The 15,827-nt window shown below is 43.0% G+C and overlaps 1 protein-coding gene across 2 annotated transcripts; it reads right to left on the reverse strand.

Annotated features, from left to right (window-relative positions):
• Positions 1-647: 647 nt before the first annotated feature.
• On the reverse strand, positions 648-15,421 carry CNDP2 (carnosine dipeptidase 2). Of its 2 annotated transcripts, none has more exons than XM_051612575.1 (12): positions 15,402-15,421; positions 12,720-12,809; positions 11,693-11,836; positions 9,065-9,227; positions 7,439-7,527; positions 6,362-6,562; positions 5,774-5,858; positions 5,064-5,224; positions 3,134-3,298; positions 2,519-2,660; positions 1,746-1,893; positions 648-1,323 (listed from the first exon to the last, which is right to left on the reverse strand). In XM_051612575.1, the coding sequence occupies exons 2-12, from the start codon at positions 12,777-12,779 to the stop codon at positions 1,251-1,253; spliced, it is 1,431 nt and encodes a 476-aa protein (XP_051468535.1). In that variant the 5' UTR covers positions 12,780-12,809; positions 15,402-15,421; the 3' UTR covers positions 648-1,250. The 2 variants fall into 2 exon arrangements, with proteins under 2 accessions (XP_051468535.1, XP_051468536.1); XM_051612576.1 differs by having other exon boundaries at positions 12,720-12,800; positions 15,402-15,409.
• Positions 15,422-15,827: the final 406 nt, after the last annotated feature.

Genomic DNA, 15,827 nt, shown 5'->3' on the forward strand with positions numbered 1-15,827 from the left:
ACATTCCTGTCTTCATCCCAAAGGGAGGAAGCATCACATGTTGCTCACCTGTTTGTCAGGCTACAGGATGGCACCATGCTCTGGGGAGTTCTCAGAGCAAAGCATCATCACTTGAAATACTTGCCTAGCTTAGCCCAAGTCTCTGGGCCAGCAGTTAAATGACAGCCTGCTAGTGCTGGTCAGGGAATTCAGAAGCAGTCAGCAAAATGCAATTCAGATTAGCACACATTTAAAAGAGGGTGGTTTTTTTGGCATACCAGAAACACTGAACTTGAATGTTTCCAAAAGACAGCTTGAAGTTGGATGTCAGTCAGTAGTTCCAATGAGTGATGTTCCCTCCCCACTTATACCTAAAAATTCCACCCACTCAATATCATCAGTTGTGCTACAGGGTGATGATCTAGCTTACAGAGCCAAAATATAACATTTTCTAAGCTTGTTTTCTCAGGAGATCAGGAATTTGCAACATCTGCTTCAAGTCTACAAGCTCTACAGAGCCTAAGGAATAAAAATGTGTATTCTGAGAAGTACAGTTTGCAGTCATCTTGCTCATCTGCCTCTATAGCCATAGAAGAGTTCCACCCAGGTTACCTGAAGTTTCTTTGCCTCCCAAGTCATTATTCTGTCCTTAGAGACCAAGAGCCAAATTCTTATGCATGATTATTTATTTTCCTTTTTAGGGAATACAAAGGCAGCTTTACAAAAATGGCCAGTAGTCACTAACACAGTGAACTTCGTTACCTAGTTCACTGTAAATTGAAACCTGCAGGCAGGTATAAACTGTAAGAGACAAACTGCTCTTTCAGATCACTCAGTGAGCAAGATAGATGCCTTACAGCTTGAACACATTCCAGTATAGCCCCATAATCTGTCACTTTGACTGCTTCCAGGACATATCCAGGAATAAGAACCTTAAACTTGGCTGACAGTTCTGCAGCTGCTTAAACAGCCAAGATCAAACAGTTCCTCCTGCTTTACAGAAAAAAAAATATATTAATACAGCAAACCACAACTTTGAAGTGATAGAGAGGACAAAGTTGCAGTTCAGGACTGCTGGCCAGATAAGAAATAGTCTGTGTCATCTGAAGTAGTATTTGTTGTATACAGTGTTCTTTGTCAAGTGTAACTGCAGGCTTCCCTGTCTCCCACCAAAGCAGTGGTGTGTCAGTGGAAAAGGGAAGCATATGAGACTTGGTGATTGATCACATTTCGTAAGAAAATTCAGACTTCTGATCCAGAAGGTAAGGCGTCTAACAGTCCTTCAGCTGGGAGACTTCATAGAGATATGCACCAAGCATCTTCACCCCCTGGATATAGTTGTACCTGGAAAGAAGATGGCTTCCATCAGCACTATCTTAGCTTGAGCTGCATTTCTAGCAGTTGTGCTTTGTAGTATCAGTCCTATACCCACAATAGACACTACAGGCATTACTGTTGCATGCAACAGGCACCACTCCCAATCTCCCAGCATCTCTCCTAGCAAGAGAGAAATGCCAACCTTGGGGTAGGGGGTAGCTAAGCTTGGAAACCAAAGTATAAAAACTGCTTCTAGATGCAAATGCATAAAACCAGGAGCAGTAATGAGATCAAGATCAGCTACAGACTAGTTACCCAACCAGCTATTCCCTGCTAGAGAGGAATAGCACTTTGCCTTCCAGGAAAGCAAGAGTTCAATTCTTCTTGGTTCTTTTCAGAATAGATGTCAAGACAGTACGTCAGCCTGGCACAGGGATAAATATTCTCACCTATTTAGCTTCTCATTTTGAGAGTGGGCACCATCATCTGCAGCTCCAACAGGAAGCAGCATAACGTTCTTGCCTGTTGCTTCTTGAAAAGTAAGGGTAACAGGAATGCTGCCTCCCTCCCTTGTCAGGTCTGGTTCAACTCCAAAAACTAGAACAAAGTGATACTCTAGTCAGTTTGGAATTGTATTCGTTTTCCCGCCACAGATCCTTACTGGTGCTTAAGGAATCAAGTACCAACCATTTCTGCATCACATGCTGGCCAAATGTTGTTGTGTTTTGATCAGCCAGACTGCAGAGGTTGCAGAACTGTGGCACCTGCTTCCCACACACAGTGCTGGAGTACCATCACATTCAGTTACACAAGTAACACTTCATCTGAAAGTCCAGTTGTACTCCAAGAGACACAGGTTGGCTCTAGTTGCCTTGTGCAATCTAATTGTCCTAGCATAACTGATTAAGAAGGTTGCTAGGATGACTAAATTTTGAGGTCTTTGGCTCAGCAAGTGATCTTAACTACTGACAGTCTCATCCTTATGCAGAAGAAAGACTTGTTCCAATACAGTAGAAATGAGCTTGACATCAAATTTCTTTCCTTCCTGTGCCTCAGACTTCAGTTTAAGTATTTCACATGACATGCTTTGTTACTTAGTGAGCCAAACTTATTATGTAAGTGCAAAACACTAAATATTCTGCAAACATGACCCCAGTATTTCTTGAGGTGCTGGAACATGAGCTCATTAGTTGTCTCAAAGCCAAGTGAAAAACTCACTGACCTGTCTTCATGGCCCTCCTACCAGCCATGTAGTGGGGATGGTTGAAGTCTGACACCCAGGGTTTTCCACCATGACCTAAGTACACTTTGAATTTGTTGGGGCTCTGCAGCTCTGCAAACTTCTTGCTCACATAGTCTTCAACCTGTAAGAAAAATTGAAGCATGTCAGGGACTTGCAGGTCACTTCTACTGTCCATAAATACTTCCCCTATTGCTGTTATTTCATACTGTTCCTATGTTTCTCTGCTCTGAAGTCAGAATATCTCCTTTAAGGAAGAGAACAGTACGTTGTAGATCAGAGAGCTGGTATGCCCAACTCCTATGCTTTTGAATATACACTCTGACAATACAACTATCCTACAGTTAGCTACTGTTTGCTCCTGAGCCCTTTCTTCAAGTTAGTTGAGAGAAACTGACTAGTCAGGCCACAAGAGCCCAGTGTAGGGCCACACAGCAGTTCTCTCAATTATCTGTGTTGATGTGCACAAAAAAAAGTTAGCAACATAAATAAATGGAACTGCTTCAGAAACTAGAAATTCTCTTCCCTTGGACACAAAGAATGGGTCTAGGCTAGAGACACTAGGTGTTTTGAGACCATCAATCCACCTCAACATACATGTTTAGTGACTTCTTCAGGAGTCATGTTTGGCACAAGTCTGATTGAGAACTTGCCAATCACTTTCCTAGGAATCACAGTCTTGGCTCCAGAGGCTGAAAAGGCTCCTTCAATTCCATGGAGAGACAAGGAAGGATATCTCCACCTATGCATAAGAATGTCTCTCTGCAGAAGCAAGGAGAAAGATGTAAGGTTATATGAACTTTGACAGAGTTCCCCAAAGTAATAATTTCTTGAATCTAACAGACTCCATGAGAAACAGAACTTTCTCCCATGGACAATGGCTGCTCATTCATTACCTCCCATGAAGCACACATTTTGATACAACAGCTGGGTTTTCAGCACCTTAAGAGATTCAGCAGCTCTAGTTTGGCTTTCTCCTAATTGTATGGAACTTAGAGGAAATGGTCAGTCTGCTTCTGACAAGGACATACATTTTTATAAGATGCTCAAGCATTGTGTAGGAAGTATATTGGAAGATCTAGATTCCACTGCCTCAAGTGAGGCATGTCCTCATCACTGAGTCCCACATTTATGAAGGTCACTAGTTTTTTTAAAAGCCTCACCACTGTGCAGACTGAGGCATACAGTGTGCTCCTATTATATAATAAGTTATATTAAACTGTCTGAACTCTGGATTGATTAAAGTTTGCACTATTCTTTTCAGATACACTTCTGTATTTCTTCCTTGTTGCCTTAAACACACCTGTTCCATACACTAGATACTGTGCATTCAACATATTTGTCTTGTATAGACAGCTACAGTATCTCCAACATGAAGTTCACTGCAGAGAGTTTAGGAGACTTAGAAATGTTGGGGGCTTTAACACTGCTTGCTTTGTTCCAGATATAACCTGCCTCTTCTCTCAGAAAATTTAACTGTCACTGTGCAAATCTTTCAAGCACATTGTCTCTCACCTAGAGATTACTGTCTCTCCCATATCTTCCCTTAGGCCTAAAATGTTTCTTGCATGGAACTTAGTTAGAACTCTCTTGGTAAGTTAAACTAGGATTTCAGTCTAGGTAGGACCAAACAGCTTTGCTTCAATATTATATGAAGAGCATCTTGCCAGGTCCTTCTTATATAAAAGCTGTATTTCATCTCTTACTTTATAGAACAAGGCTAAACAAGGAAGCCTGTGTGCTCTCAATTGATAGAAACCTGAGCATGTAATGACAAAGTTGAAGGTATAAAATCATTGCTTATACCCATCTGAGTTGAGCCTAAGTCTTCTCCTGACAGCATTAGGACAGAAGACAGATCTACACATGTAAACTTGTCTTTTACAACACTTGTTCCTGCTTTTTATGATAGATGTATATACATCTAGGGTATAACACCTTAAAATTAGTAACATCTACACCTTGTAAGATTCAATGCTGTTAAAAGCATTCATTTGGAGATGATTATGATTAAGATCTGAGAAGTTCAGAAAGGAGTTTATCGAATTTGAGCCTCTTCAGAGATGTAGATGGCGGCCTAGTTAGTGATACAAAGTAGTCCTTGCTTGCCAGGTCTAGGAAGATGCTTAGTATGTCAGCCTTAAGCTCATCACAGCTATATCTCAAGTTGCTTCCTCAGCTTATGAGAAGTCATCTCTGAGCAACTGTATTTCTGATAACCCATTGAACTTCCCACAGATGTAGAAAATAAAATGCTGTGTGTAGATGTGGTACATGAGCTCTCCAAGAGTGCTAGCAGTTCTTAGTTGGCATTAAGGAGAACAACCCTAGATAACATTCCATACAAGTTTGAAACGCTAGACATAGGACTTCAAGACAGTCTCACCCTTTTAAAGACACAATTCACTCCCTATAAACTTAACAGATAATTAGACAAGTATCCATATAAGCTTGTTTCAGTCTTCTGCCAATATAGACAACTCAAACTAACAGCTACCCAGAGCAGAGAGGGAGAAGTACAGTATACCTTTGCATCATGCAGTAGTTTTGTTGCTCCTACATCTTTTGCATACTCTTTCAGGTCAAAATCAATCTCCTCATATAGTGCCAGCTCCTCATCAGTAACAGGTGCCACTGCTTCATAAATGCCAGGGATGAGGATTTTCCCTTTCTTGTCTATAAGAGAACCTGTAAACAAGCACCTAATATCAGGATTCAACCAGAAGTTACAAGATGTCTTTGCTGGGAAATGGAAGTCTTTGCCTTCTGAAAACTCCATAAATGTAACAAAATTCTGACCTTTACCTACCAGAGCCTATTCCACTAAGCATGGAAGGCACTTATGGAATTTGCAGCTATTCAAATTGTGCATTTCCTTGAAACTGAATTAATTTTACTGCTATGTTTGGCTGGCTGTTTGAATACAGGATTCCCAAGCAGTTCAATACAGCATCTGTAGAAGTGTTTGCAGAAGAGAAGGGATTTAATTAACATACAACTTTGCAGCAAGTTTTTAAGGGAAGCTAAAGTACATAGAAAACTTCCTGGCAAGATCATCTTTATATTTCTGGAACTAAGGCATTTGTCTGTTATATGCATACCAGGCAATCACCATTACATTGGTCATTGTTTTGCTAGTGTAAGCAGCCTTTAGGAACACTATCTCACTGCAAACTCATGCTTTAATGACTCCTACTCCCACTTGAGGGAGCATTCAGTGAAAAATGTTTTTCTTACCCATTAGAGCAATGAGATCTGTCATGGCCTCATGCACTGAACCACCATAAACTCCAGAGTGAAGGTCTTTGTCACTACATTCCACCTGGTTTGAAGTGAATTGAGATTCAAGTTAGCTTTAGTATGAACATACTGTCAGATGCACAGAGAACACTTAGCTTTTTACTGCATGGATTTTGAGAATGTATCTGTATTTGAAACCAGACCACTGTTGTAGTTGTAGTAGTTGTAGTTGTAGTACATTAAAATAGATATGCTTTTTATTGCTCTGTGGAATACAAGCCTTTAGTACTGACTGTCCCAACCTTGGAGACTTCAATGGTGACATCTCTTCCTGCACTCAAGAAAATACCTGGATGAAGATATCTACCCCATGAGATAATGCTTCAGTGAAGGTATTGGCTTATCCTCCTTCCTTTCATCTGAAATCTATCCCCCCATCCAAATATCATATAGGATAGTAAAAGGAAAATATTTAGACAATTAGTAGAAACTGTTCTACTTAGTCAGTTCTACCTTTTCTGAATAGAAGGTATTTCTAGTAGAAAATTCAGCTTAACAGTAGTTTTGCAGTATTTCAGCACTTACCTCTATGAAGTAGTAGCAGATACCTCTCAAGCCGTAAGTGATACAAGGCTTCTTCTTGCCTAGCCAGTAGTTGTCAGAAATGCAAACATAATCCACATCTTTGAAGAAAGTATCTCGCTGAGCAAAAATGAGTTCATCAAGGCCTTCAGATCCCGATTCTTCCATACCCTCTAGGCAGAACTTAACATTTACTGGAAAATCCTTCAAAAATGAAAAAACAGATTATGTGGAAGCATCAGACTCCTTCAGCAATCAGTAGTTTTCATCTCTCATATACAAAGCATAACAATGAGTAAGTTAGTTCCATGACAGCGCAATTCGTTAATTATACACAAAGTATTATGAATTTTGCACAGTGCTTACCCTTGGGAGCCCTTACACTACCCTTCATTTGATGAAATTCAAACACTTCAAAAAAGTTTTAACTAAGCTCCAGCACAACTTGTTCGCAATCCTCTTAACTGTGAAAATGCCACAGTAATCTGTTGCCAAAAGTAAGTCACAGGGCTAGGAAAACTAACATGAACTACAGAAACTGCATGCCACAGTAGGAGTCATAGCTACCCTGTCTATCCAGTTTACCATATTCTATGCCTAGACAGCTAATTCTTCTCACAATAGCAACTTGTCTTGCAAAATAAAGCAGACATCCTGAGCTACTTAAGACTGCACTTTCTTGAACAGAAAGAGCAAAGATCCTAGTTTAGTGTTAGGGAGTTAATCCCCTCCTAGAGCTCAGTGGCAGTGAAATATTAAGCTGTACTAAAGGCCAACCTAATTTGACACCCTTACACAGAAGCCAACATATTTGATGACTCCTCCAGCTCCAGATGATTGTGCATGTATTTTTCTTCCAACACATTTTGTTAAAGCAAAAATGTTTGATGTGCAATCCAAGCACCTACAGGACTAACTTGTCAGCAAGTCAACTCAAACGTACCAAGCACCAGGGAATTCTATTGCATCATTCCCCCAATGAGCTAAATAAGCAGGCTTGCCTCACAAGGGTTTGTGGTTTGGATAACACTTATTGCTGGACTCAGCTGTATGTAAAAAGGATACATTTTGGGCACATACCTGGTTAGTTTGTTGATAAGCCTCCAAGGCATTCAGCCAGGCAAGCACTGGACCTTTGTCATCTGTTGATCCTCGACCATACAGCTTTCCTGTAGAAACAAGATACAAATTAACCACTGTGAAGAAATTCTAGGATGAAGCTTCATTCACATCTTGCCTGCAGGAGAAAAGATCTTTTTGGATAAGCTTTTTAGTCCTGCTTATATGAACTTTCATTTCTGGTTCTTCTGAAGTTCTGCATCCCACAAGTGGATCAGGAACAGGACTGCAATAGTTCTCCCACTTACAGAGCTGTCCCACCTCTTCCCCCAGCTGCTTTCTGGATAGGAGTTGAACAAAAGCCTGAAAAAGACAATTCTACCTTGGGCTAAGTTCTTCCCAAAAATATTTTCTGAAAAGCCCATACTAAGAGCATTTAAACAAGCTACCTCTTTTTAAGAGAAACCTACTCAGTATTAGCTTCAATTCAGTAATTCCTTGTTTGAAGAGTAAGGCTTCAGTAGCTAGTGACCAATCACCTCCCTGGATTCTTCAGATAAATGTTAATCTCCCCCATAAGGGCTTTAATCAAAGGTAAGTTTTACAGGCTACAGGGAAGCCCTACAAACCATAGCACATGGTATCACAGTCAAGGCAGATCTCTGCAACTCAGAGCTGTGGCTACAACCCCTAAGCACAAGGTGTAACCACAGTGACAAAACAAGCCAGCTTTCCAGGAAAGGAGCCATTGATAAACATGCCTCCTGCAAGCCAGGCTGCACACAGACAAGTCACAGCCCAAGGCAAGTCTAGCTCTTGCTATCAGATGAAATGATCCAATTTACTAACTTGGATTCTGCTGCCTATGCCCAAGCGCTCAGGTAGAAATACTAGTTACCACAAAAGCTTCTTTTCTTGGCAATGATTAACACTTACACAGCAAGAATCATTAATGTCCTTCTATTCCTCTGACCTTTGACACACAACACTGAGCAAATGAAACAAGGAAGAGGCTGTTTGTAGCACCAACTTTAAATAGAATAGAAAGTTTTAGTCTGCTCTTGATTACAGGCCATGTGTTGTTTCAACAGGAGTTACTGTATAATTTATTCACTCCTGTTTATGGGAGAGGGACACTTGTCTGGACACTAGCTCTGTAAAACAGCTTCTGCAGTCCTTATTTCAGCACAGTATGCAAGCACAAGGCAACCCATGAAGGTTCCTCTACCACTCCTGTCTCCAGGCATAAAGCTGCACTGAGTGTTTGTCCTCTACAGTGGTTCAATATCTCTGTAGTCTGACATGACTTTAAAGGCAGCAAGTTGTGAACAGCACAAAACTAGTTTTAGAAAGCTTTCTGGCAACAAATTGTTACTATTGAAGGCAGAAGTTAAGATTTTGCTGTAGCTACAAGATAACATGCAAATACAGTCTAGACTATTGAAAAACAAAAGAAGTCCTGAGAGCAGATTAGATTTTGCAGCTCTACTAGTTTACTATTTCTCCTCCTGCATCTGTTACCTCAAGACCCAGGTCTGTTCTTACTCTTCTTCCCCCCTTCAACCAAGGATACAACTTCAGAACAAGTCAGAAATACTATGCATGTTAAAGAGCTCATCAGCTTATGAAGTCCATCTCATCTCTTACCATCTCTTTCTACCAGTGTGAAGGGCTCACTACCCCAGCCATCCTCTAGTGCTGCTGGCTGAACATCCAGGTGACCATATACACACACTGTCTTCTTGTGTGGATCTGAGCCAAGTGTTCCCAGAACTATTGGTGGTAGAGGGATCTCTGATCCATCAGGCAGCTAGAAATAGGAGACAGGAAGTTTTATGTAAATGTGAAATGCTGGAGGAGTACATTTTAACCAGATGAATGAATTACTTTAACATTAGAGGTTATGAGATCAGAGGCACAGACAGCTAAACAAAACTAAGTTACTTGAACTGATTGCCAGAAGCAGGGTGCCAAAGAAGGCATGATGGCAGCATGCCAGTGGAAGTTTCCTGACAAGTCCCAGTAATAGTCACCATGTTCCAAGCCACTCAGATCTGTTAGCTTTAAACTAACAATCCTACACCAGATTACAGCACAGCAAGCTGTCTGCATGCCTAACTGCCATATCTAATGCTGACTAAAGCATAAGTTATAAACTCCATTCAATATTGCACTCTAAATTGCTTGTCCCTGCACTTTCATCCTGTCCACAGTATAGATCTAGACAAAAATTTCCTGACAGTGGTATCCAAGTGTAACGTGCCTACACCCAAATAAGGTCAGCATTACAGCTGTATTTCTCTATTCCAGTTTAAGCTGTTAAGCAAAGGGCACAGTAGTGCTGATTAACTTATTTCAAGAGTTCAAGAGTTGAACTTGGCTTAGTCCTTTGGAACACCCCATAAGCAATTCTCATATGCTATTCTCTGTCAGCATCTATTTCCCTTCCAGGGAGCTGACACATACTCCTAGATGCTGTTTAGCAGATCAGGATCAGCTGACTTTTTGCTCATGTGGGCTCCAAGCTCCAATGTTTTTATTAACAGGTTACATGGTCCTTGACCAACTGCTGTTCTAAATTATTAAAATACTGTTACAAGAATTTACACTTACAGTAATCAGTACACAGTACAAACTGCTGTGCAGCAGTAAACTAAGCGAGATCGGATCAGTTCACCAGTTGCTTTACTTTGTGCTTCATTGATAAAGCAGCAATGTACCTAATATACTGACTAGTTTTGACTGTATTTAATATAAACATAAATACTAAAGTTACCTTTAATCCAGTTGCAAGAGTTTTTTAAATAGAAATGTTAACTGCAAACCTAAATCAGTTCTTACCAGTTATACTGCTGAAAGGAACAAGTTTGTCTCTGAATTAATTGAAACACTTTTGATGGGATATTAGACAGTAGCAAAGCCAGAATTATCCTACAGATTCCTTCCCAAGAGGACACATGGAATCAGTTGCTTCCCTGAAGGGACCTGTTGTGCTACAAACAAGTATATTCCAGCTGCCAAAAGAAAGAACTGCCCAGAGGGTCCTGAGACAGATTTCACCTAGCAATCATTAGCAACAATTACTGTTATTATCTTTTAAAAGTAGCAAGCACTCCAGTACAACAGGATTTTGAATGTTACTTAGTTAGTCTAACAATTTTGGTACTGAACTTATTCTGTGGAATGTAGCAACTAGGCAATTCAACCAAGGAGCACACCAAGTGAATGATTCCCTAGGATGAGATTATCATTATACTCATAAGCACTTTCTCAGATGAAGAAAAGCAGTCCAGATAGCTAAAAATAAGGAGGGAAGTCATGCTATTAAGGATCCTTCTGTATCTGGTAAGGGAGCAGTGCAGTCTTATGGCAAACATAAGACTTCTGGAAGAACCTAAGTCTCTCAGAAGACATAAGACTTGTTAGTAACCTTGCAGCTCTAAGGTCCAACAGCAGCCTGCTGTTAAAAATGTCTAACATTTGTTTGCAGGTGCTCTGTTCATGTTCAGTTAGAACAGAAAGGTATTTAAGGTACATTTAATACACAGTCCAAAATGTAAAACAACATGCTGAACTGGTGTGGATCCCAAAGTTTACTATAAACAAAAAGGTTTTAACAGGAAGCTCAGGCTGTGTGGCAGAAAAGACATTATCCCACACCCCAAAAGGCTACTGCATTTCTAGGTGACTACCCAGTAGACCCTTGTGCAGTGATCCTGACAAAACCATCAGACATCAAGAAATCAGTGATCCACATAGTCTGAGTACACCCAAGTCTGTGCTGCACACACAGCTTCACCTCCCTGCCTGTATCATGCTGTGCATAGCCTTGACCTGTATGATAAACTGAGCCAATCAACTGTAGCTTGCAGGCAGCTCTTACTTGGTACTGGCAATTACAGCACCTGCATGTCCTTGTCAGTGCAGCAAGAAGTTCTCATGTGAATATCCCTTTTGTTTGCCAGTGGAATCAAACAGCTTGAATCAATAAAAGATAACATTTCCATGAATGGGATCTGCACAGCATGCTGCACACTGGTTGAATGCCCACTAGATGCTACACAGCCTGGGGCTCCCAGCAGCTGAAGGGAGTTAAGATTACCTATACTACCCTCTTCCTTTATAGTGGTAGCTCTAATAAACAGTATTTTACATTATACTTCATGGAGTCTACATGCCATTCTTAATGGGATCATAAGAAAACAGACTGGTGCAGAACACCTTGTCCCCTAAAGAGTGTTTCTACTAAGCTGGCATGAACATGCTCACACATACCTTTTGTTTTCCAATATCCATAAGTCGGGTTGTGCCTCCCAGCCGCTCAATATCCTGTGCAGCCACCTCCATCATACGTTTGATTTCAGCCCTCTTCTCTGGCCACGCTGACACACTCTGGATTGCCACCCATTGAGCCAGTCGCTACAGACAGAAGAGTTAAAGGTTTCACTACACGTGAACTACGGCATGGGAGGCACCATAAAAAAACACCTTGCAATTCAACGAATGCTACTTTAATCAAGCTTAAACTTGAGGCAAGTCAGCTCTGTCCTCTGCTCAGGCGAGTACTCTAACCATTACACTCAAGAGCTCTCTAAAGCCTGACTTTCTTACAGCTGCCCTGCACTGTAGCACAAGGTCTACTTATAGGCTAGTTTAAGAGCATGACAGTTTGTGCATATTGTGCCTTTCTGCTTGCTCTTCTTGAAGAATCCAAAACCAGCTAATGTCCTCAGGCTTCTCAGAAAGGCTGCCTTTGTTCCAGACTCCCCGCAAACCCACCTCACCATGTGAGATCAGTGAGAACAACTGTCAGAATTTGAACACTTGACATAATTCTTGCCTGGGAGTTTATGGTGCTATAACACTGAGTCCTTCACAGGCAAAAGGGACTGAAGTTAAATAAGATATTAGACAACAAACTACAGAAGGTAGCCTCTCCCTGTCTCCCAACATGAACATTCTTCATACAAGAAAGCTTTATTCCAGCCTTGTTTATACCCCCTTCTGAGATGGGAGAGGAAAGATAAACATAATTTGGCATTTAGGGACTAGCACCAAGCTTCTTCTTCCTCAAGATAATTCACTATTTGCACTACACAGTAATAAAGCATTTCCTCATTAATCTACCATGGAGATTTGTGTCTTTAAACCAGAACTATACCTAAACTTATGAAACAGTTTTCTGTTTCTGCATTACTGGGCATATTATGTAGGTGTAACAAGTTTGAAGCTGATCACCTATCAGCATTTAATATCCCATAGCTATCTGCACTGCAGGACAAAACTCTGAAAGAAAACTTACCTGAATATAAAGGTCCTGGTGCTCATCAATGTATTTAAAGAGTGTTTGAAGAGCAGACATTTTCTGAGCAGAATGGTGTTGCTGAAGATTCTGTGACAGAAAAATAATTTAGTCTTCACAGGATTCAGAAGCAACAGTCAGTAACTGAGCAGGCAGAGAAGACTTGCACCTTCCCTCTGCTAATGCCACATACCAAGCTGTGTAAATGTACAACTTGAGGCCACTCCCTCATTAAATCAGTGACATGGATAAACAACAGTACATTTAATCTCAACACCACTGTTTCTGCCTCTCTTCCTAGAATAACTTTGGGAGTTAAAGTGAGCAAGCTGATATATAGAGATACTGCATTCAAGTCATGTACTTGACTTCACTGCAGAATTACAGGCAAAATGTTACTCAGGTGAAATCTACTCTTTCAAGTTGCATTTTACAGTAAGAGTTCAACTAACAGTGTACCACAGGCTTGAATGCTAGGGGCTAAGTACAAGAAAGCACCACACTTTTTCTGTGTGCTCTACAAAGGATGTTAAAAGCAGGCAGCTTAAGAAATGTTTTTTCTTCAAAGTCCTAGTCTGCCACACCACTCAAGTCTTCCCAAAGATGGTCAGAGTGAAGCCATAGGAAGAGAAACCAGCCCCAGCAGGCCATCATTCAAGCAGTGACTGGTTCGGTGCTACCACTTCCTTGTTTGAAATTCATGTGAGAAAACCCAAGACCTCTCCCCTCCTCAGTTTTCTGTCTTCCTCACTAGAAGTGACATACTCTCCACTCAACCAACAAAACCAAAAAGCTTCATTCTCAGATTAGAACTAAAGACAGAACACCTCCTTTAAGCCAGGAAAATAATGAGCTTTACAAACATGCCTCTACAATCAAAGTGTCTGGAACATGAAAATAACCCCCATGTCTGTGTCCTACACTGAACAAGCAAGTTCAGCAGCACCAACTGCTGTGAGTCAGTGTTTTGTTCAGTCAGCTTTATGCCAGATCCTTTAAGCCTTTCTTCCACTTCTGCATGGAAGTCACAAGACAAGTATGCTAGCTAAAACATTTGACTGTTTGTCTTCCTTGAACAGTTGACTACTCTACATAGCTGAAACTAATACCTTCAAGCTGCAGGTTATCACACACAACATACTGGGATATAAGCACATTCTACCACCCCAAATCTAAAAAAGACTTACAGAACACACTTTATTTCAAGTGGGGTTGTACTTACACAGACCACTGATGCCTGACATAAAAAAATCCTTTCACTCACTGGAGATGGCTTCTATTTAATTTACAACTTCCATGAAGTTTAAATTTGGATAATAGGTTCAACTAGATGCCCAAACCGGACAGCTCAAGCATTCTCTTCAATAATCATGGTGAAAATTTAACACCTTCAAAAAGACTACACAAACAATGCTTCTCACTGAAGCCTGGTTTCCCTTACAAAGCCACCATCCTCACGCACAGTCAGAGCTTAGGCACAACTCATTTGGAACTTTTCAGAGAATCCAGGACAGAGGCATCAGCCCTGTGCATCTGACAGTCCCCTTCACTCAACTAGTTTCTATAGCAACATCAGGGCTTTAGCTTCCCAGACACAAAATACAACATAGTACATGGAGGCTAGTATTCTGTCCAAGACAAACAAGCTCTGGACTACTTGCTAAGCCAGGAACTTCTTCAGGTATTGTCTCAAGCAGTTAAATATACTTTAAAATTAAAGGGACACTGTATCACTCCAGTCTCACTGCAGAGCTGCAAAAAAATCTATCCCACACAGTTTCAAACTTGGAAAAGCAAAGGTAGCTTACTGCACAGCACAAGGCTGGATATTACTTCCCATCTCCTCTTAAAAACCAGGGCAGGAATTTCCTGTAGGCCCTTCAGACTGGAGAACTGAATCCTTCCTACCTGTGCGGAACTAGCTCTGCAATTCCACCTTTTCACAGCACCATCACAGTGGCATTATGAAACAAGATAACCCAAGGGGCTATCGGTGCACTAGGACAACTTTGCCCTCCTTATCCACGGGCAAGATAAGCACCCCAGGGCGAGAGCACCTCACCAGGTCAGGCCTGTAGCCACCAGGGAGCACTCACCACCCTCCAAGCGCCGCTAAAAGCGGCTGCACACAGTCCCCCCTCCCCATCACAGGCCCTGCTCCTGGGGCTGAGGTTGACTCAGGAAGCCGAAGCTGGGCCTCGACAAGGTTCTGCAGCAGAAGGGAAAGCTGACGGCAGCCCCCAGCTCCGCGACAGCGGGGAGTGCCGGGAGGGAGGGAGGGAAGGACGCCGCTCGTTCCTTAGGGACAGAGGGAGACACGCCGGGGAGAGCGGGCAAGGGCAGAGAAGGGGCCAGCGGCAGCTTCTCGCCCGGGTGCCGCCGCACCCCGGGAGGCGGGGCTGGGCCCCTCCCCTGCGGGACACGGGGCAAGGCCCGGCGGGGACGCCGCGCACCCGGCAGCGCCTCGGCGCAAGGCCGCGGCGCGGAGGCAGCCCCCGGCGGGGCGGGGAGGCGCGACGAGGCACAGCGCGAAGGGAAGGAAGGAAGGAAGGAAGGGGACCGACCCTCCGACCGACCGACCGACCGACCGACCGACCGACCGACCGACCGACCGACCGACCGACCGACCGACCGACCCTCCCTCCCTCCCTCCCTCCCTCCCTCCCTCCCGCCGCCACTCACCGGCCCCCGCTCCCTGGCGCACCCAGCCCCCGCCGCCGCGCCGCTTAAATACCCCGGCGCTGGCCCCGCCCCGCGCAGGGCGCCGCGGGGACCAATCGGAGGGCGGGGCTGGGGCTTGGGGCGGGTTGGGGGCGGGGCTTGCTGGCGGACGGGGCGGGGCCGTCCCGGGGAGCGGGGGGGGGGCTGGGTGTCGGGGGCGGGTGATGGTGCTTCCCGCCCTCCTGTGAGGCGTGAGGAGTGAGGGGAATACGGGAAATGATGCGGGAGATAGTGAGGGGGGACGTGCTGTGGGCAAACAGAACTTGGGAGGAACTGGGGAGATCTTGGCCCAAGTCTGTCTGGACAAGTGGGTTGTTCCAGCCGGAGACGGGAGTGTCCTTATGAACGTCCTGCGTTTGTGGTTCAGATAGATGATTGGGTAGATTA

The sequence above is a fragment of the Apus apus genome, chromosome 2 (assembly GCF_020740795.1).
Source record: "Apus apus isolate bApuApu2 chromosome 2, bApuApu2.pri.cur, whole genome shotgun sequence".
Lineage (NCBI taxonomy): Eukaryota > Metazoa > Chordata > Aves > Apodiformes > Apodidae > Apus > Apus apus.

Excerpts from the sequence above, each read along its gene's own strand:
- CNDP2 (XM_051612575.1), bottom strand. The coding sequence starts at position 12,779 with ATGTCTGCTCTTCAAACACTCTTTAAATACATTGATGAGCACCAGGAC. Across the intron at positions 5,225-5,773 it reads AGATCTCATTGCTCTAATGG|GTTCTCTTATAGACAAGAAA; the intron begins GTAAGAAAAACA and ends GCTTGTTTACAG. Across the intron at positions 2,661-3,133 it reads CTGAAGAAGTCACTAAACAT|GTTGAAGACTATGTGAGCAA; the intron begins GTATGTTGAGGT and ends TTTTTCTTACAG.